Below are 22,441 nucleotides of genomic sequence, written 5' to 3'. Positions count from 1 at the left end.
TCGTAAGCAATGAATTATGTGAAGAGAATTTAACGAGTTGAACTATTAAACGAATTCGCGTTGGTTCAGCTGGCGTTGCCATAGAATAGTCCAGAAAAAGCACCGACGGCAGTAAAATTAGCCTTGTCATATCTCTTAGGTCAGCAAAAGAATAACCTCTGTGCTAATACATTTCCGCCCGCCGCCAAACTGTCATAAAACAAAAGGTTTCCCTCCAAGTTGTATACTTTATTAATTTTTCAATTTCATTTGATCTTTTTTTCTCAACTACTAACTACTACTCTTAATCGTGTTGAGCATGACTACGCTAATGGATATTCAGAATTTAACTGAAGAAAACAGTGATGGTGAGGAGGATTATGACTCAGATTATACAAGTTTAGACATTGTTTCAACTGTATCTTCGTCACAGTATCAGATTTCTGCTCAAGAACAATGGGAAGAGCTGATGAAGCAGATTCAAACATTGCTAAGTTTAATCATATTTCCTTTAATTGGGAAACTATTGGGTAGGAGAACAAGTAAATTTATTTGGAGGAAATTTGCTGATTGGTGGTTCCCTTAGAATGGATGCTGAAGAGGCAAAATTAAGTGCAAACCAAGTGTAAATCTACATTGTGATAAAGCAATCACTTACACCCTACCAAGTGATCCACCTAATAAATGGTTTTGATTTTTGAAAAGTAGGGGGTCAACATGCTACAATAAGGGCCGATATACTAGAATTAGGGTCTGAAGGCCGGAAATTAAGGTCAGAATACGGTCTGAGTTAGAAATCCCTTTACAGTTCCTCTAATCGAGTTTTATACATAAATTCATAAGTTATTTATTAAACGAGTAAAGTTGTCATTTATCTTAGGCTCAACTATTTCAACATAAATTAAGGAAGCAAAAGGTTGAACAATACCATGACTAATTCGGTTGAGTACATTATTGAAAGCCTTTAAATACTCTTCGCTGTCTTGATTTGACTCTTGGGATACTGATGTTCTTGTGGAAAAGATTGACAAATTTTCATCATGTGGGGATGGTGAAGGTGACGCTTTTGAAGATGACGTAGTTTCTACTACGCCATTCTCATTTAACTGAATTAAATTTTGACGTATTTTTGCATATATTTCTAATATGAGCTTGAACAAAACTTTATAAATAAATAAAATGTCTAGATCGATATTTATCTCTAGCTTTTCAATTAGAAGTTGTTTGGAGTTTAGTTTGATTGGTGAGGTGATCACTGTGCTGCCATTACTTCCGTTAGAAAAAATCCGTTGCGGTGTATGTGGAGCAGAAGCAAAAGACCCCATACTTTCGCGATTATTGCTCGAATAGTCACTATAGCTAACCACCCTAGGTTCATCAATATCGAAATTTTTGAGAATCGTTAGTAAGTTCTTGACAAATCTCATTTGATGAGGCTGGTTTTGTAATGTTTGACTACTATCACTGTGTATTACATGTCTTGCTGGAAATTGACTTTGCTTGCCACTACTAAAAGGATCCTCGGCACTGTTCAATTTGCTGTTACCACCTGTAGTATTAGCATTAGCATTAGCATTAGTATTGGTATCGGCATTTTTCCCATTTAGCTTACTTAAAAACTGCCGTTGTTGTTGACGCTGGTGTTGAAAGTCTTCCTCGTCCATTTGTAGTGTTTTCAATAGATTTCCCAAAGAAATACTCAATTTCAATAGCTTATTGGCTTCAATGGGGAACTTGTATGGTTGTTCATTTAATTTCATCAATTCTTCATAAGTAATCTTGTAGATTTTCAAAAAATACGTCGCCCTATCTGAGTTAAACGAAATGGAGTTTAATATTCCTTGAACGTGTTCTACTTCAGCATCTATAAGGCTGCAACACAAGGCCATTGTACCATTAACCTGTACCTTTAAACTATAACCGCCCTCCCTTTCCTTAATCAAACTATTTTCTTTATCTAGCGCTCTTTTTTTTTTTTTCTCTTCGTGTTTATCAAGTTTGATTTTTTTTTTTCTCTCCTTCTCAAGAATGAAAAATTGAATTGATAAAGAAGAGAATGATTAGAGAGCAAATGGTTTGAAAATAGATGGTTAGAGAGCCGATAGTTTAGTTGAAGAGAGTAATGATTTTCAAGGTTTTGCTTTGTATAATTGGTTTTTTTTTTTTCTTCACTGTACTATTAGTATTTGGAGACTCGCCGAGTTTTAGAAATACTCCCATACATAAGGTTAGGATATATTTTTTGAATGCCACGACTAAGCTTTATCTGGTGTATAGGTACTTGGATGTGGCTACTCAGGGAAGATTGGTTTACTATCTTGGCTGGGGAGTGCCCGTTGGATACTTGATTGTTGTTGGTATATGTTTCCAGCAGTTTATACAAAAGACATTACCGATGCTTTCAATAGGATATTTCAATCATGTCTACATACTTTTTTCCATGTTTGCGGTTTTTGCAACAACAATAGCCTGTTGTATGATAAGTCCCGGCGAAGTAATAGAGACATCAGCTAAACTAGCTCGCTTCCAGCCGGATCAATTGATATTCTTTAAGAATAATTATTGTAAAACTTGCCAACTTATAAAACCAGCACGATCAAAACATTGCTCGATTTGCAATCATTGCTATTTGTTGTATGATCATCATTGCATATGGGTTAACAATTGTATCGGATTCAACAACTATAAATGGTTTGTAATGTTTTTGTTTGCAAATATTAATATGCTCGCGTATGGCTGGATTCTATGCTTTTCGGTGATATCTTTGCAGATGCAAAACTGGCAGAGTTTTTGGTCAGTTGTTACAAGAACCAATGATGCTAATAAAGTCACGGGGATTTTTGTTATATTATGCTCCATTTTTGTGGTAATTGCTACCTTGTTCACAAGCTTGCATGTGAGATATGTATATCTTGGTGTCACGACAAATGAGCTAGATAAATGGTCAGAAATTGAACATCTTGTCGATATTGGTGTTTTGTATAAAGTTCTGCCACCCATAGAAGAGGAGACTTTTGTCGAGAAGGGTTTTCTCACTGGGGAGCCGGTATATATTAGTTTGAAAGATGAAAGAATTTTAAATGTGGATGAGGTTTCATTAGTACCTGTTGAGTCTGTGGTTAGTGATATAAACAATATATACGATAAGGGATTCTGGGAAAACCTTAGAGAAAGGCTTCAAATTTAGGAACACTGTCAACCGACACTATCGAGCGAAGCGAGATAGTGGAGCAACACTAACTATTGACACTATCGAGCAGAGCGGGATAGTGGAGCAACACTGTTTAGCAACCCGGTTTAGCAACCCGGTTTAGCAACATTGTTTAGCAATCCTGTTTAGCAGTACTGACCATCTGTATATAAGTTCCCAAGCAGCGGTTACTTTTTCCTGATGCATGTGTTTGCCCAAATAGAGTCTAATAGAAAGCTATAGAGTATAAAGAATTAAAGTTTGACGGGAAAATCCCAAATGATTGCACTTTGTTAGTTGGATACTAACAAAGTCAACATTATCCAATTACAGCTCCTCTATGGAGCTCTGCTCAATGGTGTCACAGCGTTAACTCGGTATTACAGTCTGTTTACTCAATATCATTTAATTACAATTTGTTAACTCAATATTATCTAATTACTCTCCACTATGAAGCTCTGGTCGAGAGTGTCGGTTAGTGGTGCTCCACTATCTCGCTCTACTCGATAGTATCGTTAGTCAGTGGTGCTCCACTATCCCGCTCTGCTCGATAGTGTCAATAGTTAGTGTTGCTCCACTATCTCGCCTCGCTCGATAGTGTCGCTCGATAGTTCTGCTCGCTAGTATCAATATCAACCCTCTGCGGGTTATCTCAGTGAAAAATTAATTAGGTAGAGGAAAAAAAAAAACTTAGCACTTTAAATTTAATCAACAGTTAATGTTTGATAAGTCAATTTTGCAACTAAAGAGACTAGGATACCCAAGAGCAAAGTCAAGGTTACTCAAGAGCCGTATGTCTGTATAAAAGATATTAAAAGCAAATAACCAGTCTTGTCAATTTTTCCCTTTGAGTAGTAAGAAAATGTCTGGGCAACAGAATCAAAAAAATACTGATTATACTCGAGATGAAGAGACGACGACTCCATCAGCCCAAGAATCTAAGATAATGCCGTGTCCCTCAACAAGGAAAGAAGGTAATAACAATGAGCGTAATCTACCTCCTAGTAATACTTTTGGAAATGCCCAATTTCAACATGGTTATAACTTAAATCGTTTACAAGGTGACGATAAATATTATGAGCCAAAAAATGGATCTGGTTTAAACTCACAGCAATATGGGGATCAAGCTTGGTTACCCAATGTCACCTTTGACCCAAATTCTGCAGAATATATATATAATATTGATTTACCAGCACAACCACCTTCAAATGGTTCTTACACTAGCTTGCCGCAGAACAATGACTTTACCCCTAACGAAAACAACATTCAATATTTTTACCAGCAAAATAGTGTACACACTAATATGACTGATGACAGGTTAAGCACGGCCAATTATCCCTCCGGCTCTACGCAAAGTGTTTATCACGAGAACACGCAAATGCAGGATATTCCAAACTCTTCTATGGGTAATTATCAGCAACAACACCACCAACACCAACACCACCACCAACACCAACACCAGCAACAGCAACAGCAACAGCAACAACAACAACAACAACATGAAGAGGAACAGGTACAGCAGACACTGCCTGCCACTACAGCCACAACAAAAGCAAAACTAAGACGTCCCTGTGATCAGTGCCGCAAGAGGAAAATCAAATGTGTCTTAATGCCAAACTCTAGTATTTGTGCTCAATGTGAAGCTAAACAGCTGATGTGTACGTACGCTACACAAGCTTTGAAAAGAAAGCCAACTGATGCAAACTCTGAGTATAGCAAAAAAGCGAGAATGGAAAATTTAAAACTTTCGCCTCAAGAAGCTATGCAAATCCCTAATGTACCTATACGAGATGTACCTCCAGTCAAGGAGTATTCAGCTATAAATGACTCGCTTTTAAAAAAGACCTTGTCTTTACAATTTCCGCGTTCTAGCTTTTACGTGGGACCCACTTCACACTTGTACGATCTCAATTTGTTGAATTGCATTATTAATGGACAACATCAATCAAACGAAACCACCGATGATAACAGTAACAACAATGACAATGACAACAACAACAATGACAACAACAATGATAATACCAAGAACAGTGACAATAGCAGCATCAACAGCAACAACAACAACAACAAGAACAAGAACAAGAACAACAAGAACAAAAATAAGAAAAAAATTGAGCAGGTTAGTTTAAGTGATTCGATATCTTTGAGAAAAGTCAGCGATAAAGTACAATTTGTATTAAAAGATGACCAATCACCTCGACTGTACCAAACAATGACAAACGACGTCGATACCATAGAAAAATTGATTTCACCACATGGACAGATCTTAATTGATTTATATTTTAGAATCATTCATCCTTCATATCCTATAATTCATAAGAAAGTGTTTTTGGAAAAATATTCAAGAACGCATCGGGAATTCAGCGCGCCCTTACTAGCGGCTGTTTATGTGTTGGCAATTCAGTGGTGGGATTATGATCCTCAGTTGAATAGGTTCGCCAAGCCAAATATAGAATTGATACTCAAAATAGGACTTAACAATTACTTCCAAGAGATTTTGAAGCGACCTAAACTAAGTGCAGTACAAGCTGGTCTTTTGTTACTTCAGTGCAAACACGTTATCAGTTGCAAATCATCCGTTCATCAAGTACAGAATAGTGGAGATGCTGAATATTCTGAATGGGTTCTTTGCTCTCAAGTTGTTTCTCTTGCCGAAGAGTTGGGGTTAGGCTTGGATTGTAATAATTGGAAGTTGCCCAAATGGGAACGTGATTTGAGAAAACGACTAGCATGGGCAGTATATATGGAAGACAAATGGTTATCATTGAAAGAATCAAGACCATCACACATCAGCAAGAACAACTGGATTGTTTTACCATTATTTGAGGAGGATTTTCCTGAAAAACATGGCGATGGTGATTTAAAAGAAGGTTCTTCTGATATTGATAATGGGAAAAAGATATTTATGAGACTTATTGAACTTTCAAAGATTTTATCGGATATTTTAGATCAGTTTTATTCAATGAAAGCAATGAATGAAATCACGACCGTGGATGAAGTGTTAAAGTTAGCCAAGCCTTTACAATTGGAATTACGAAAATGGTTCCATTCATTACCGGTCGAGCTACAAATGAGTTCGGTGCAACCAAGAAAACTATGTTCGAACGGATACCTCCAGCTAGCTTATTTTGCAACCGAATTAACACTACATCGCAAAATTGCAACGATTATTTATCAACAAACAGAGGAAGGGAACCCTCCTTCATCCGAGCTAGTTAGTGTATGTCGATCGGCTGCGAAAACAAGATTAATGGCCTCGATAGAATTTGTGAGAGATTTAAAACCAGAACATATTCATTCATTTTGGCATTCGTGTTCCTTGCCCAACTTCATATTAATTGGGACTTTTGCCGCTATTTTATACATATCGGCACCAACAAAAGAAGAAGCTGATTTTTACAGAGATCAGATATTTAACTATCGTTGGATTCTAAAAATTTCTTCTAACGGATTTGAGCAAGCTGCAGAAGCATTATCCCAGTTGGATATAGTTTTAACAAATATTCCCGGTTTGTTCAACGATAATGGTAACGGTGATTTGCCAATAGTTTTACCAAATGTTCAAAATCAGCAAAATATGCAGCAGCTGTCTACAAAAACAGAAGTTGGGGAAGAACCGATTTATAGATCACCCTCACTGCAAATATACCATGATCCAAGTCATCAAGCACATCAGTTTCATAACAATATCCAAGGACCAAGGAGTGGGCAGTACCAAAATAACAACAACACGAATAACGACAGCGGTGATGCATCCCTGCAAGAATTGCAAAACCAAGCTACCGACTCGGACTTGAACTCCAACACGCCACGGAACAAAGTAATTCACTTACTAAATTCGTCTCAGGTTGTTTTACCAAAAGACCAGAACTCTAGAAAATCCGGTCTTATGGATGAATCGCAAGAGGTAGCTGTGATGTCGCAATCACCAGTAAAATCAACTAGATAACAAAGAAAGCAGCTTTTTTTTTTTGTTGTCTAGAAAATGTCTCATTTTCATTTCATTCACTCGTGAGTATTGGGGGGGGGGAAGGAAAGAAGGGAGGGAAGTATATACAATCACGTATGGGTCGAAAGTGTATACAGATATTCTTTTCTTTCTTTCTTTCTTTCTTTCTTGCTTACTTTTTTCCTTTTTTTATCCTTTCTTTTTCAATCAAAGGGAATTAAAAACGACTCGGCAATTACTCTAGCTCTAGCATTCAAAAATAGTTTCATTTCACTTATTTCTTTATCAACATCTTCCATAAACTCAATTATAAAATCAACTAATTTATCCTTCAACATTTGCTCGGTATTAAAATTTGTAATCAAAAAACTGATATCGTACCCCTTTATAGGGACCCTACGCAAGATAAAGAAACTCTCTGCTCTTGATGTTAAAAACCTAGTAAATTTATGAACAAGGATATTTTCGATTTCGTCAGCTTGTTTGATTTTAATTGATACACGAACTGAATTAATACTTGGCTCAATCAAAATTTTCTCATTTTCATTCCGCGCTATATGCATTGGATTAAGGATTAATTCCGGATTATGTGTGTTTGTCACTTCAATCTCTGGCCGATTATGACGTTCAACTAGTTGCGATGAAAAATCTTGCAAACAAATTGCAGCCGTGAGTGAAGACCTAACGGCTGTCAAGTATGGTTTCAATGATTGCGACTTAGATTCTCTTGTTAGTACCATTAAACAATCAATAGAGTTTGTACAAAATAGCACCTATATATACATAGATACATACCATATATGTTTACTTGGTAGTTTTTGACGAATTCAGAGGATAATGAACCTTTTTGAGAGATCAATGTGCCGTTTTCTTATAGCAAAGAGGAAAAAGTTCGGCTAGAAAGGATTCCAAAGATATAACTCTTGAACAAAATTGATGAAGTTTTGAAAAAAAAAAAGGCTCCAAATTGATGCAAGTACACGACTAGTAAAAACTACAATCCATGTAGGTTATAATTGCAAGAGGTTAATAATTTAAAACCTTTTTCACTTCACGTTTAGCTTTCTTGGGTCTAGGAGTACTTGAAAGCTGGTGTGTTTCCGGAGCTGGCCTTTTTTCAGCTTTTCTGCTCTGTATTTCATTTTCAGATTTCCTGCTCTGCATTTCATTTTCAACTATCTTGTTCTTTGTTTCATTTTCATTTTCATTTTCATTTTCATTTTCGTGTTTTAAGGTTTTGTAAATTTGCATAATTTCGTTATCTTTAGCTGTTGCTGTTTCGATATTCAAGTCGAGATTCAATAACCTATTGTCATCTTTTATCAGTTTCAACTTATTGACAAAACTTTCAAAAGAGTCCCACATACTTGGTTCGTATTCGCGTTTTCTTTTCAAATCTTGTATTATGTTTTCTACCAAGTCCTTCTTCAATTTGATAAATTGTTTCTTCTCATTGATGACGTCCCAGAACAACTCTAATGGCGTGGAACCATTCCTTCCACATAACTCAATGAAAGCATCCTCATCCTCAATTTTCTTGAAGATATCGGAAAATTTAGTGCTTGCCACGAGTTTCAATTTGGTTAGCAATTCTCGAAAGTTTTTTCTTGCCTTACGATCTAGTCGATAATTCTCCTCTTGTTTGCGATGTAAGCGAGTTTTCAAATCCAAAATAATATCTGGGTATAGCTTTGTTTCATACAAGTTCAATATATCTAAATCTTTCAAAACTTCAAAATGCTTATTCTGCTGAAATCTTGGATCCTTAACTAATCTCGATAAAAATCCTTCAAAGGTTTTCGATTCCGATACCAAAGTCGGATTTAACAGTTTCAAATATTTGTAAAGCTCCTCGAGGGCCTGTTCCTTGAGTTTGGCGACTTCTCTTTGATGGTCCTGTTTAAGACTATTGGAAAACTTGTAAAACAATTTGGCCATTTCCTTGTCGTCCACTACCGAGTGCTTGAAAATTGGGTTTTCCTCATCAATGAGCAATTTCTTTAAAGAGACCCACCTGGTGGTATGATTAATCTTATTTTCACTCTTTAAACGTAGCAATTCATTATTGAAATTTTTCACAAAAGTATCAACTAGTTCACTTTTGTTGTTTGTGTCGTTACTCATCTCTGTTTGAAACTTGTTTACCAAATACTCTTCGTATAATTTTTTCTTTGTTAGAGGATTAGTCACCGCCCAGTACTCGGGTTTGTCAATAAGCCTCTCCATCACTGCTTGGAAAGACCATGTAGAATCGACATTAGCATCCTTCAATAATTGTAAAAAGACCTGCTCTTTATCTTCAACTTCCTCAAAAGATTTCATTGTTGAAGGAAGCTGTACCGGCTCCTCTTTGAGTTTTTTGTCCAATTGACTTTCTTCAATTGAAGTGGTTTCACTCGCTTTCCTCTTTTCCTCTGCATTCTTTTCTCCCTCGTCCACCATTTCATCTGGCTTGTCCCAGGTCGTCTCCCCAGTCAATTCATTATAGTAATATTTTTGTCCATCATCTGTGATAAACTCCTGCCAAGACGAACTACTAGCAGCAGCAGCAGGAGCAGCAACAGCAGCTCCACCACCACCATCTCCTCCTCCTCCTCCTCTACCCCCTTCCTCTCCTTCATCTGTTTCTCCTTCAGGTATGGTCCATGAACTCACATGAGTTTCTGGATTATAGTAATAAACCTGGCCATCTTCAGTCTTTAGTTGCTCCCACATTAATGTGAAGAACCCCACAAACTTACAAAACGCCGAAAAAAAAAAGTTTTAGGCAGGATTCTACAAATGACCCTGTACCTTCTTCCTCTATAAGTGTTTCTTATTTCTCAGTTTCAAAACAATATGAGAAGAGAGAAGAGTGAAAAATTGAGATGCGATGGAATTAAAAAAAAAAAAAAAAAAAAGAAAAAACAAAAAAAAAGAAAAGGGCGCTTCCGTGGTAAATGACATTTCTCGGCCGAGTTGCTCACACGAATCTTTCCGTAATTCGAGAAGAAAAAACATGACAGTCGGGCCCGCTCACAATTACCAATAGGGTAATTTGTTTATTAACACAATGTGTGTCGATAACTTTAAAAAAAACCCTTAGAGCCTTGCAGGGAGGGAGGGAGGGAGGAAGAGGAAAGAAGACGCAATAATAATAAGGGCCAGATGTATTATACTTAGTCAGTGACCATAAGTTGTAGTCAAAGAGGAAGCAACGAATCATTGATTGGCGATGTAGTATATTTTATACCACCTTAGGAAATACACTTTTTAATGGAGCCGCTCGCCCGCTCGCCCGTTGGCGCACTCTACTTTGAATATTAAATAAACTTATCAATAAAACTAGATTTATATACATGAGCTAATTTTATGCATCAATCAAAAGGTTCCAGCTTCTATTTCTCATAAAGACATATGGACATATGGAGATATCCGGAACCAGGTTTTGAAATGATTTGCCTAAGTAGTGTTGCATTTCTTGGCCCCTCCCCCCATATACTTTTATCGTTTAGTCAGTAAATTATCTCCTTTTCTTTTTCTGTTTCTTTTTCTTTTTTTTTTATTTTTCTTTTTAGATGATTGTTATTCAGGGTTCTTACATATATTGGAGGCAATGAAAATATGGTATCATTAATATACGAATATTAATATGTAGTTTATGCTTTGACTGTTTTTTCCAAAAATAAAAGAAAAATGCTCATATATGCTCCATACTTTTAAACTCTAAATGAAAATAATTTTGCCACCAATAAGGTGGTGTGTATAAATAGACAGGCGCTTTCTTCATTTTCTCTTTTGTGAGCTAGTTTTTGTAGTGTTTGAAATAAGCGGATAAAAGGTTACAAGATGAAGTTATTAACAGAAGAAGAGAAGAGAGAACATAGTGAGCATGTCCTTAAGGAAGGAGTCAAAGGATGCATTGTTGGTGCTGTTGTTGGTGTTGGTTTATTAAAGTTTTTTAAATACAAGCGGCCAGTAAGGTATGCAAGTTTGAGTAGTTCGATCAAAGCGGCCATTTTTGCAATGCCAACGATTTCTCTTGGTGCATTTTATGCCGACGATGGATCAGTCAAATTTGATGAACAAAGGTATCAACTGGATTACTTAAAGAGGCAGGAGTTGCAAGCATTGGAAAATTACAACAAATTGTCAACAAGTGATAAAATATTACACCAATTAAATGAAAATAAGTACAAGATTGTGGTATCTGCTTGGGCAGCTTCATTATACGGTTCTTGGAGGATAGTGAATAAAGACAAATACATGACAAAAGCGCAAAAGATTGTTCAGGCCAGAGTTTATGCCCAAGCTATTACAGTTGTATTGTTGTTGGGAACATTATTGTTGAGCATGAATGAAGAAAAGATAAAGAAAACACAACCAGAGCCCATTCCAAGTTGGAAAAAGCATCTTCAAGAGCAGGGTAAGCTAGATTAAGGGAGTGCGTGGTAGACTGGGGAAGTGCATGAGTCATTGTTTTGCAATCTAAAGCATGGTAAATAAGTTTCTAAAAGAATGGATAAGTTTTTATGAGAAAGTCCTTTTTTTTTTTTTGCACCCAAGTTATATTTATAGTTTGCATCTTTTGGTATACTTTACTTCTCTACTTAAATTCTACGTTCATAGATATAGCAGATGTACTTGAACGGATAGAGATGAGCTACTTTTGCCTTTACTCGTCATGAGTTTGAGAAAACTAGATGAATTTACATTGACAATCTGATTTGGTCAAACCTTATTGGAGTTGCTAGATCAGAGGAGGAAGAGGAAAAACAGGAGGATAGATGGTGACAGCGCTGTTAAGAATGGTGGATGGCAATAGTGACAGCGCTGTTAAGAATGGTGGATGGCAATGGTGGCAGCGCTGTTAAGAATGGTGGATAGCAATGGTGGCAGTGGTGGCGTATACCATAGTGGAGGTCACGTTTTTCTCATTCATCTCTTTTCTTTTTTTTCATTTGGCGTTTAAATTGTCAACGAGATATCTCTCATAATTTTTCTCAGATAGGAGATACTTTATATAGATAAACCTCCATATACAAGATCTAAAGTTTGCTTTTCCCCCATTTTTTCCCCCCTCTCTTTAGTTACACTTCCATAGAGATGGCAAAGGATGACCCAAATAAACCACCAAATGTTCCCGATGGTTGGTTAGCAAAGTTTGATGAAAAGTATAGTACATGGTTTTATGTTGATCTAGCTACAAAAAAGTCACAATGGGAAGCACCTAAAGGTACAAAATTCGATACTGGTGATGTTGCCGATGTTCCACCACCGGCTTATAGTCCCAAGGAAAATAACTCAAAAGTCAACTCTACAACTTCAAACCAAAGTAATAGAGGGGCTTTTAACCGCCATCAACAACCACAGCCGCAACCGCAACCAAATTACGGCGGAGGGTATCCACCACAGCCAGGATATGGAGGGTACCCACCACCACAACCGGGATACGGAGGGTACCCCCCACAGACAGGATATGGGGGATATCCACCACCTGGCGGCTATTACCCCCCACAAGGATATGGAGGGTACCCACCACCGCAAGCAGTTCAACAACAACCTAGAAGAAGTGGGCTTGGCGCTGGAAGTATGGCAATGGGTGTTGGAGGAGGTTTACTAGGCGGAATGCTTTTAGGAAATGCAATCAACGGCTGGGAAGATCATGAGAGAATGGAAGGTTATCAAGATGGTTACCAAGATGGTTTTGATCAAGGTGGAGACTTTGATGGTGGAGACTTTGGAGGTGATTTTTAAAAATATACACAATAATGAAATAAACAAGAGAAAACGTTGTTGTCCTTATATGGTTACCACATTTAGGTAACTATATAAGGCATTTAGAATTACACTTGATATTGTTCCAATATGCATACTTTTTTTTTTATACCAATTCCGTGTTTGATTCAATCTCTCTTGAATTCCATTGTATGAATTTTTTTTTTTTTCTCTCTCTCTTCTCTCAACCAACCATTATTGAGACAATTATAAGGTGGAAAAAAAGTACCATAGAGGATATACATATTTATTAAAGGATTTTTATTAATGAGGTTCACTTCTGTGTTAAGGCAAGTTGAGCAGGTGATAGTTAGAGCAGGTGAAGGGTTACCCACAGGGATCACGGGACTATATAAGCATCCTAACCCGAGACCAGCTCTTATTGCTTTGTATAACCAACAGTTGAAAGTATTAGGTGAAAAATTCCCCAACAGTTCGGTTTACAGACAATCGGTTGAACAGTTGACTAAAAACAGATTGAAAATAGTGGAAGAGGAAGAAATTACAGAGAATATAGAGAGTAAAATAGGTAGTGGGTTAATAGAAGAAATTGTAATTCAAGCGGCAGATGAATTAAATTTGAGTCACGAATTAGCTGCTTTGAAATGTTGGGAGGAGTTGGAAGAAAAACCACTTGATGATCAGTGGGTTTACTTTGGGAAAAAAATCTAATCAAGAGTCATAACCAAAATAAACACTATCGAGCCAAGCGAGATAGTGGAGCAAAAGGCTGCTAAAAAGGGCTGCCAAAGAGTGCTGCTACATAGACACTATCGGCTTCAGGTAGGTGGCTGTTTGGAGCACCTTTACTTTGTGTGGCGGGCCCCAGTTTTGTTTCTCGTGGTGGGAGGTGGGTTGGAGACAAGAGAAAAAACGGTTCTAAAGAGATGTAGTAGTAAGTAAATTTTCAACAAGTAATTGTAATTTAATAAAAAAGACACAAGTTAAGAAAGTTTGCAAATAAAAGAAAAACAAAAGAGAGATATAACTGGTGAGACCGAACAAAGTTTATCCAAAATGAAAACTCTAACCTGACGCTTGCTATTTTGCAAACTTTTTGCTGTTGCAAAATAGATGGGGAAGAAGGAAAGTCAAAAGGTAGTGGATGGTAGGTGGGAGGATGCCAGGCAACGGGTGGAGGGTGGCAGGTGGCGTATGGCGTATGGCAGGTAACGGGGGGTGGGGTAACAGTTCACTAACAACAATTGTTCTTTATTCCGGAATTACTCTGTGAAACATCGACTCCACCAGCACCGCCAGAATAGCTTCCACTAGCGGGTTCGTCAACATGTTTATCTTGAATGATTCCAGCTAGCTCATGGAAAATCTCTTCAACATTTTCATTACTCTTTGCCGATGCTTCCAAGAATGGTATCTGCAATTGATGAGCCAATTCCTCTCCTTGTTCTTTGCTAACTTGCCTGTTCTCTACATCATCACACTTGTTTCCAACCAAAAAGATTTGGGCTTCCTCATTGGCATGTTGTGATACTGTCTGGAACCAATTCTGCACATTTTCAAAACTTCTAGCGTCAGTAACATCGTAAATAAGTATAATGCCCATGGCGCCTCTATAATAAGCAGTCGTTATAGTTCTAAACCTCTCCTGGCCAGCCGTATCCCAAACTTGCAATTTGATCTTCTTGCCTTTACTTTCAATAGTCCTAATTTTAAAATCGATCCCAATTGTAGTTATAAATGACGGATTGAATTTATCCTCCACAAATCTCAACAACAAACAAGATTTTCCAACTCCGGAATCTCCGACAAGCAAGAGCTTCATGATCATATCATAAGCTCTAGATGACGTTCCCTTTGAGCTCATGGTGATAATACTAATTACCTTCTAATCTGGGATTATTTGTTGTGGTGGTGGTTGTGGTTGTTATTGACGTACAGTGATTGTTGACTTCCTAATCAGGTCTGCACGAAACTTATCAAACTATGGTTGTTTACCCTTGGTCTGCTACTTAAACAATTAACTATGATTCTATTCTACTATAGCAATATTGTTAAACAGTTTCTTGTACATATACTTTCTAACTCGGATGATAAAAGAAAAGTACTAGGTTGAAAAGCGAGCACCAAAAATGCAAACATAAAAAAAAAAAAAAATAGAATAATTGAAGTCGTGTATACGTGGACATATATATTTTTATCCCACAATTGCCATGTCTACCTTTGCATCAAAAAATGGGAAATAGCTGGTAATATCTCTTTATTCCCTCTATACACAGAGTTGTACTATTAGGCCGCTCACTTACTGAGACTGCCGTTCCTCATTCTTGTCTCTCTTTTTTGTTACTCTATTTTTTTTTTTTTTTCACAAATATATCTCAGCATTAATTTCCACATATGAAGCCGCATATGGGATATCAAAGTTGTTCATAACTTCTGGGTGCAATACCCCTATACTTCCAACCTCAGAAACCTCCCCATCTTGTTTACTTCTAAACAAAACTCTGGCTCCCCTGCCATCGAAATAAGTTGTATTCTCCTTATCTTCCTCAATCCAGTAACCTCTTCTTTTGTCGGTTGATGGCGCTTCAATCCAAGGAGTTCTCATTGTTTGCATAATTTTACCCAATAAACCTTGAACGTATTCAAATCCCGAGGCTTTACCAACGTATAACGCACCCCAATTACGCTGGTTGAAAGCTCCTCTTTCCAAGTCCGCATTCTTTAAAACAATATCACCACACTCAAAAACTCTAATTGGTAAAGAATGCTTTCTATTCTCCTTGACAGTTTTCAAAAGGCCCGGCAACAAGGTTGTCCTTACAACCTGGTACTCAATTGTTTTTGGGTTCTCTAATTTAACCGCTTTTGAACCGTCATCCTTGACTCTTAGCCATCCAAAATTTTCGTCATGTGAGCACAAAGTTAAAGGCATCACTTCCAGATAGCCTGCTTGGGAGCTAGCTAATCTCAAAATGTCTGCTACTTTATTAACAGGCAAGGCGGCCGCAATCAAACTTTCACCAGTAGGTTTGGTCTTTTTCAAATTGTCATAACCATACGCTATAGCAGCATCCTCCATGATATCACACTGGTGTAAAATATCCGATCTAGTTATAGGGATTTTTACATCAAGAGTTGAATTCTTATTCTCTTCAGCCTTTTTTTCTTCCTCCCCTCCTACTGAGGGTGATGCGTCCAAAGACATCTTCTTCAACAAATGCGCAATTTGTTCTCCAGTGTAATCCAACCCTAAACATGAGTTGATATAGGATATGTCAGTTTTCATTTTTCTGGGAGTAATATTTGGAGTCACGCGTGTTTGCCCATTATGCTCAGAAATGATTTGAAGAGGCTCTATTTCGAAAGGAGTAGCACTGTATCTGGAAAACATAGCCACCAACTGGTTGATCACAATCTCTGTTTTTGTTTTATCTGTTCCAGTAACATCAATCCAAACATTCTTTGTATTCAAGGTAATCTTGGAGTGATCTGAGTTGATGATTGGAGGTAATGATGCAACTGTACGCTTAGAGTCAAGCATGACTGGGTATACGGGGGAGTCTCTAATAATTGGAAGGTATTTACTCAAGTTCTTGTCCTTTTCGTAAAAGACCATCAACTCTTCCCCATCAAACTCTTTGCTTTGGTTCAATGGTTTGAATTTGATATCCTTGGGAGGCAATGCTTCGTATGTAAATGGTGGGGTCAAAGTGTCCAAATCATGGGTTCCAATAGCCACCAACGTTCTATTTCGGCACAAGTTGGTATGCAATTTATCTTGCAAAGTGATAAAAGAATCGTATGTTCTTTGGTTGAAACTAACGTTTCTCAATATAGCAGATGCGGCATATTGACGAACGGGGAAAGTAGACTCTTTGATAGTTAAAGTAATTTCCGGCTTTGGTGGATTCAAAGTGTATTTAGGAGCCTCGGCAGTTTCCAAAAATTCATTTAACGCTTGCGCTATACCCTCAATGCACAACATATCGTACCTGTTTGCAGGCACTTCAATTTTCAATTGAGGCCTCTCACCTGCTTGACAATCATTAGTTGTGTCCTCATCTAACTCAATTCCAAACTGGAAACACAACTCGTCAAACTCTTCAGTCGTATATGACCTACCAAGTAAACCAAATAAATCCTCTTTATCAACTGCTATAGTTGGCATTGTAGTAACCCAGTTGACTTGACTTGACTTGACTTGTTGATTATAAATGAGACTTTGAAAATTTTTTGAAGCAGAGAAATTGAAAAGAAAAGAAAAAAAATAAAAATAAAAAAAAAAAAAAAAAAAAATTGAAAGCACAGAGAACAAAGACAAAGGCAAAGACAAAGGCAAAGACAGAGAAACAAAGAGCAGTTAAAGGATCATAGTTAAATAGTTATGCATTTAGTCCACTAGAGTTTTCCCGTTTTCTTTTTGTCAACTCTGTGATCTCGTTTACTTCTTTTGTCAACGCATCAACATCAAAAACTGGCATTGGTAGTGATGATGATGATGATGATGGCGATGGTGCTGTTGCTGCTGTATCAATGTTGTATTCCTCCACAGTATCATTCTTGTTATCTTTGTCTTCTTTCAGGCTGCGATAAATATCCCACCAATCTTTCTTTTTCGGCCTAAGCCATTGTTTCCATCCCTTTCGTGGAGTTTCGTCCTCTGTACCATCCTCCATCTTTGCTCGCGCTTCATCAAATTCAGAAAGAAGTTGTCTTTGTCGTTCACCCTGTTCTGGATCAGGCTCCTCAATCTCCACAAAGTCCTCACTTAGTATTTCCCAATTCATTGCTTTCAATATTTTAGGAATGGATTTTCTATAGGACATATGCCCTTCAACAAATTCAGTGCAATCAATATTATCAATTCCATATACGTTCTTTAGTGCTGACAACCCGGCAACGGTCAGAAGACCACCTCCAGTCGCTCGAAAAAGATATCCCAATATCCAGTCCTTCTTTGAGTACCCGTTTATGAATTTGCCGCTAACAACAGACCTGGCTTGAGCAAGCTGGTCAGTGTCAATGGATATTGGTGATCCTAACAAAATGACATTTTCAATTAAACCGTAACCACCTCTCTTTGCCACTTCTATCAAACAGGAATATATTAACCTTGCACCTAGTGAGAATCCGACTAGTGTGATTGGTCGAACTCCCAAATTCCCAGAAAGAATCGTTTCTGCAAGAATTTTTCCAGCTTTCCATGCTCTATCCAAAGAAACATTCCATGGGTTATCCAAGAGATATGAAAGTTTCGAAAGTGCCATTGGCAACTGGATGGCCGACATTAAAGCGCCTAGAATGGTTGCCCCTAATATTTGCTGGATGGACGTACTCAAAGCCTCACTTGCTAGTATTCCAATGGTTTGACCCATAGATTGCAACATCTCTGGCTCCCATAGTAAGGAAAACATATCACCCATAACCGGATCCACAGTAGAAAACGGAAGTCGCACATCATCCATTGCACCATTCATCCAGCCACTAACAGTCACAATCAAATTCGTTCTCTTGTTGTTGTGCAATGGCTTAAACTCAAAAGTGTGTACTTCACCCAATCTTCTTGCACCTGCTTTATTTCCAACTTTAGCTCCAATAGCTACACCCCCCGTCGTTATCAAAACACTTCCACCAACTCCTGCTAGGAACCCACTTGCACCAGTTATCCCTACTGTAGTTAACCCTGCTGCAATTCCAGCTCCAATTACTGGCGCCAAAAGTCCCGCCGAGAGACCTATTGCAAGACCACCACCTAAAGTCGCCAACCCAATCATGGCTAATCGTTTGGTTTTATTCTTGCGTATCTGTTGTTGCACAAACAGTCGATCATTTAGGGATTCATCCTTGTTTTCTATGGATTTTTCCTTTGTCTCCATGTCCAAACATTCAATCAACCTCCTCTCAAATTGTAATACTTCCAATCTCGCAATATCAAGCGAGTCTGCAAAGAGCATCAACAAAGACCGAGACCTAGCATCGTAGTAACCGTCGCTTATTAAAAGCAAAAACAAGTCACAAATGATCACCCACCTTAAATCGAAACCGTCTCCAACATAAACGCTTTTCTTCAAATACTTTTTCACTTCGAGTTCTTTCAAACTTCTTGACAAATCGGATATCTCAACGCCATGTTTGCTCAAATTTTCAATCATCTCTCTCTCCTGTGCATTAATATCCAAATGTTCGTACAATTTCGACAAAACATACAAGGTCCAATTTGAAAAATTTTTTTGACCTCCACTCAACTGCTTTGCTATTCGGCCATTTGAGCCAAATTGAATACGAGCAAGTTTCGTGGCCATTTCCACCGTGATCAATTTAGCTATTCCCAAGTATGCAAACTTTTGTGAGTCCGTCAACATCTTCTTTGTGTCGGTCAAAGTTTCATTACTGTCCACCTCGTCGTCGTTGTCGTAGTCTGAATCATCATCTTCGGCATCAAATAAAACACCAGGATCCTTCTCGCTCTTTCTCTTTATAGTTTCCGATCTTGTTTCAAATAAAAAGTCGGTTTTCTTATCTAGAAGAGAATATTTTTTGACTTGCTCTTCAGTGTTTATTTTAGTGTACCCAAAATGGAAATTTCCATCCTGAACAAACTCCTTACCCGACTTTGAATTGAGTTTTAGTTTGCCCTTGTCATCGTAGTAGTCCAAGTCGGATATTGTAGTCATTTCCTTCCATGTACCCTCTTGAGAATAGCTATTGAAGAAATCATCCTCGTCGTTTGCATTTGCATTGGCATTGGCATTGGCATTGGCATTCGGATCAGATTTATCTACATTGGCCTTTTGTTCTGCTGTTTCCTTCAGATTAGGCGGCTTATCCGACAAGGTTGTTTCTCTCTTGCAAGATGCATAATCTCTATCCCTGATAGTTAACAAATCTTGAGTTCTTTTTCCACTACTACTATTATAATTGCTCAAGTCAAACTCAACATACGTGTTTCCTATATCCTGGTTATAGTCCTCATTCTCAAGAAAATGTTCTTGATCAATATTGGTATGGTCGTCAACTGACAGTTGTGACAATCTTGGTAATTCTGGTAGCTGACTTACCAATGCTCTAGATCTAGGATTCTTATTATGAACCACCGTCGACGAAATCTGGCTCTTTGCTGGAACCATAGAGCCTCTAAACTCATCTGTAGAGGGGTCGATTGAAAAGTCTCGGGACATTAAAATCTTGGTTCCGCCATAAGTTTGTTAAAAAAAAGTATTTTTCATTCGCATTCAAGTTATTTTGCTTGATTAAAGATAAGATATCTATACAACAAAAAAAGAAAAGAAAGAGAAAGAGAAAGAGAGAGAGAAAAAATACAAATTGTTTTTTTATGACATAGAAAAGGCTAAATAAAAAAGTTTGACTTATCAAAACAAGAAGGTTTTAAAACTTTGTTGATAATTATTCATTTTTTTTTTTATAAATTATTTTTTTTTAAAAAAATCCCAAAAAAAAGGTAAAATGTGTGTGCAACATGGTTTTACTCAATTCGTTATTGGCCAAATATGACCTGCGCAGAGTCCAGGAATATGTTGCCTCAAGTTTATAAATGGTCGAGCAAACGGTTCAAAAGTTCAAAAAGAAAAAACGCACCCAAATCCAAGATTCTTGAAAAAAGAACCTTTTCCTCGATGAAATTTTTTTTTTTTGGCTTTCAAACGAGCTCAAGACCAAAACTCGTTATTTTACAATCTGTCGACGGAACTCACCCTGCTTAAGGCCCATTTTAAAGGGTATCGACAATATATCTACTAACCTGAGTTAACCAAAATCCATTACTCAAAAATCAACCTAGTTATTTCAAAAACAAAAAAATCCAAATCAACCGCTCAAACCTTCAAAACAGAAAGGACCAGTTTGACTGAAAATAATGATTGAAATAACGTCAACAGTTAAAGAAATTTGAGCTGTTACCACTTTTAAAAAAAAAATGGTAACAAGCTGGAAAAAGTTTAAAAGGTTTTCGATAAAAAGTACATCAAGCTTGCCTCTCTAGCGCCGATCTGCCAAGGGGGAAAACAACTACGCAGAATAATCCATGTGAGATGATCAGATGATCATCTTACTTTTCATATCCTACGAGTGTCCACCTTGACACAGATTGATTTTGATTATTTGAAGAAAAAGAAGAAGAAGAAGAAGAAGAAGAAGAAGAGGAAAGAAGTTGAAATTTTTTTTTTTTCTCTCAGCTTAAAAGAAAAGGCGAGATTTTTCAATCTTGAGATGAGGTAACATAGATACACAAAAATTAGTTTTCGATACAAGTGAATCAAAGTTAAATTGACGAAATGAGTTATATAAGATGCACACCAGAAAGGTTCAACATGCGACAATAGCCGTTTCCTCAGAGAGCAGAATTAAAGAAGAAGAAGAAGACGATGTTAATTTAGGGCCACTTGTACCGTTTTCTACAGATAAGTCGATGGAACCGTATCAAGTGATTGATCTATTCAATGTTTGTTTTCGAGATATTCTTCATTCCCCCGATTTACAAGTGGGTATTCAGCTGGTAAAAACTGCTTTGTATCATCGAGATTATCTTGCAGCGTTTGATGACGAAAACAAACGGTTTACATATGCCGCAAGGTGGACTCCCTCAAGGTCATTGGCATACGCCGCTTTGTTTTCGAGTTTGAACCCGATATCCACATTACTCGACAACCAAGATCTTGCAGTTAATGTGCTTTGCATTGGAGGTGGTGCATCATCAGAACTCGTTGGTTTGGGGTCAGTCTTTTGCAGACTCAAGGAATACAAGCCTACTTCACCGTCGAAGATCAGGATCTCAATTGTTGATATAGCTGATTGGAATGAAGTAGTGTCGAATGTGGCTTCTTATATCAAAAGAAACTGGTTGTTCCAAGAGGAAAAGTTGGTGACACAGTTTACTCATGCGGATATTTTAAGCGTAGACTTGAATACATTGGAAATTGGCAAAATGGACTTGGTTACGTTGATGTTTACAACAAATGAATTATTTTCAGAAAAAAGAAAAGACACAATCAAGCTTTTCCTGAATTTGAGCAAACAGTGCAAACCGGGCTCTTTGTTATTGATCGCCGAAAGTGCTGGATCTTTCTCACACATTACAATTGGTGAGAAAAAATTCCCAGTCCAATTCTTGATAGATACTATTTTAGTTGGAAAGATGAATGAAAACAATGGTCTGTGGGAACTCATTTCACAAAATGATGGTATTTGGTACAGGGTCAATGAGAAGGAGGTCAATTACTCTATAAAGTTGGAAAATATGAGGTTTTTTTATAGGTTATATAGAAGGAAGCAATAAATAAAGCTTTACTCACTTATTTTTCTAATTTATCACTCAAAATTTGGCCAATTTTTACCTGAAAATCAGCTAAAACACTATTATAGCTTTAATTTTTTTTTTTTTTAATTTTCCAATATAGAAACCTCTCTTACTCCTGCAGCTGATGCAAAAGAAGCCATACATGTTCTTGCTACTTTGCATCATAAAGAGACAAAACAGCTTTTCTTTCTTTCTTTCTTTTAGAGAGTTCCTATCAAAGAATTCCTTTCGCAGTCAAATCTATTCTACTTTTTTTTTTTTTTTTTTTTTTTTTTTTTTTTAACCCCCCCCC

General features: G+C 37.3%; 12 protein-coding genes across 12 annotated transcripts; 6 read left to right on the top strand and 6 right to left on the bottom strand. All coding sequences in view use genetic code 12, as the record gives it.

Moving 5' to 3' along the window:
- Positions 1-298: 298 nt before the first annotated feature.
- KGF56_003164 (uncharacterized protein) lies at positions 299-565 on the top strand (the record flags this gene model as incomplete). The annotated part of the gene is made up of 1 exon (XM_049324470.1): positions 299-565. The coding sequence occupies one exon, from the start codon at positions 299-301 to the stop codon at positions 563-565; it is 267 nt and encodes an 88-aa protein (XP_049179750.1).
- Positions 566-815: 250 nt separating this feature from the next.
- KGF56_003163 (uncharacterized protein) lies at positions 816-1,868 on the bottom strand (the record flags this gene model as incomplete). Its single annotated transcript, XM_049324468.1, has 1 exon — positions 816-1,868. One exon carries the CDS (start codon positions 1,866-1,868, stop codon positions 816-818), a length of 1,053 nt encoding a protein of 350 aa, XP_049179749.1.
- Positions 1,869-2,749: 881 nt separating this feature from the next.
- KGF56_003162 (palmitoyltransferase) lies at positions 2,750-3,166 on the top strand (the record flags this gene model as incomplete). Its single annotated transcript, XM_049324467.1, has 1 exon — positions 2,750-3,166. The coding sequence occupies one exon, from the start codon at positions 2,750-2,752 to the stop codon at positions 3,164-3,166; it is 417 nt and encodes a 138-aa protein (XP_049179748.1).
- An 865-nt stretch (positions 3,167-4,031) lies between these two features.
- DAL81 (Dal81p) lies at positions 4,032-7,118 on the top strand (the record flags this gene model as incomplete). Its single annotated transcript, XM_049324466.1, has 1 exon — positions 4,032-7,118. One exon carries the CDS (start codon positions 4,032-4,034, stop codon positions 7,116-7,118), a length of 3,087 nt encoding a protein of 1,028 aa, XP_049179747.1.
- Positions 7,119-7,321: 203 nt separating this feature from the next.
- On the bottom strand, positions 7,322-7,916 carry ARC19 (Arc19p; the record flags this gene model as incomplete). Its single annotated transcript, XM_049324465.1, has 2 exons — positions 7,322-7,834; positions 7,914-7,916. The coding sequence occupies 2 exons, from the start codon at positions 7,914-7,916 to the stop codon at positions 7,322-7,324; spliced, it is 516 nt and encodes a 171-aa protein (XP_049179746.1).
- A 228-nt stretch (positions 7,917-8,144) lies between these two features.
- KGF56_003159 (uncharacterized protein) lies at positions 8,145-9,833 on the bottom strand (the record flags this gene model as incomplete). The annotated part of the gene is made up of 1 exon (XM_049324464.1): positions 8,145-9,833. One exon carries the CDS (start codon positions 9,831-9,833, stop codon positions 8,145-8,147), a length of 1,689 nt encoding a protein of 562 aa, XP_049179745.1.
- A 1,113-nt stretch (positions 9,834-10,946) lies between these two features.
- Positions 10,947-12,854, top strand: IFU5 (WW domain-containing protein IFU5; the record flags this gene model as incomplete). Its single annotated transcript, XM_049324463.1, has 2 exons — positions 10,947-11,523; positions 12,202-12,854. 2 exons carry the CDS (start codon positions 10,947-10,949, stop codon positions 12,852-12,854), a joined length of 1,230 nt encoding a protein of 409 aa, XP_049179744.1.
- A 288-nt stretch (positions 12,855-13,142) lies between these two features.
- MCI4 (Mci4p) lies at positions 13,143-13,547 on the top strand (the record flags this gene model as incomplete). The annotated part of the gene is made up of 1 exon (XM_049324462.1): positions 13,143-13,547. The coding sequence occupies one exon, from the start codon at positions 13,143-13,145 to the stop codon at positions 13,545-13,547; it is 405 nt and encodes a 134-aa protein (XP_049179743.1).
- Positions 13,548-14,070: 523 nt separating this feature from the next.
- SEC4 (Rab family GTPase) lies at positions 14,071-14,700 on the bottom strand (the record flags this gene model as incomplete). The annotated part of the gene is made up of 1 exon (XM_049324461.1): positions 14,071-14,700. The coding sequence occupies one exon, from the start codon at positions 14,698-14,700 to the stop codon at positions 14,071-14,073; it is 630 nt and encodes a 209-aa protein (XP_049179742.1).
- A 498-nt stretch (positions 14,701-15,198) lies between these two features.
- Positions 15,199-17,004, bottom strand: FRS1 (phenylalanine--tRNA ligase subunit beta; the record flags this gene model as incomplete). The annotated part of the gene is made up of 1 exon (XM_049324460.1): positions 15,199-17,004. One exon carries the CDS (start codon positions 17,002-17,004, stop codon positions 15,199-15,201), a length of 1,806 nt encoding a protein of 601 aa, XP_049179741.1.
- A 214-nt stretch (positions 17,005-17,218) lies between these two features.
- On the bottom strand, positions 17,219-20,014 carry KGF56_003154 (uncharacterized protein; the record flags this gene model as incomplete). Its single annotated transcript, XM_049324459.1, has 1 exon — positions 17,219-20,014. One exon carries the CDS (start codon positions 20,012-20,014, stop codon positions 17,219-17,221), a length of 2,796 nt encoding a protein of 931 aa, XP_049179740.1.
- Positions 20,015-21,141: 1,127 nt separating this feature from the next.
- On the top strand, positions 21,142-22,128 carry KGF56_003153 (25S rRNA (uracil2843-N3)-methyltransferase; the record flags this gene model as incomplete). Its single annotated transcript, XM_049324457.1, has 1 exon — positions 21,142-22,128. The coding sequence occupies one exon, from the start codon at positions 21,142-21,144 to the stop codon at positions 22,126-22,128; it is 987 nt and encodes a 328-aa protein (XP_049179739.1).
- Between the last annotated feature and the right edge of the window lie 313 nt (positions 22,129-22,441).

The sequence above is a fragment of the Candida oxycetoniae genome, assembly GCF_023343755.2.
Source record: "Candida oxycetoniae strain CBS 10844 chromosome Unknown scaffold28, whole genome shotgun sequence".
Lineage (NCBI taxonomy): Eukaryota > Fungi > Ascomycota > Pichiomycetes > Serinales > Debaryomycetaceae > Lodderomyces > Lodderomyces oxycetoniae.
Note: the sequence above shows the minus strand (reverse complement) of the source record. Positions and strands in the feature narration are given on the sequence as shown.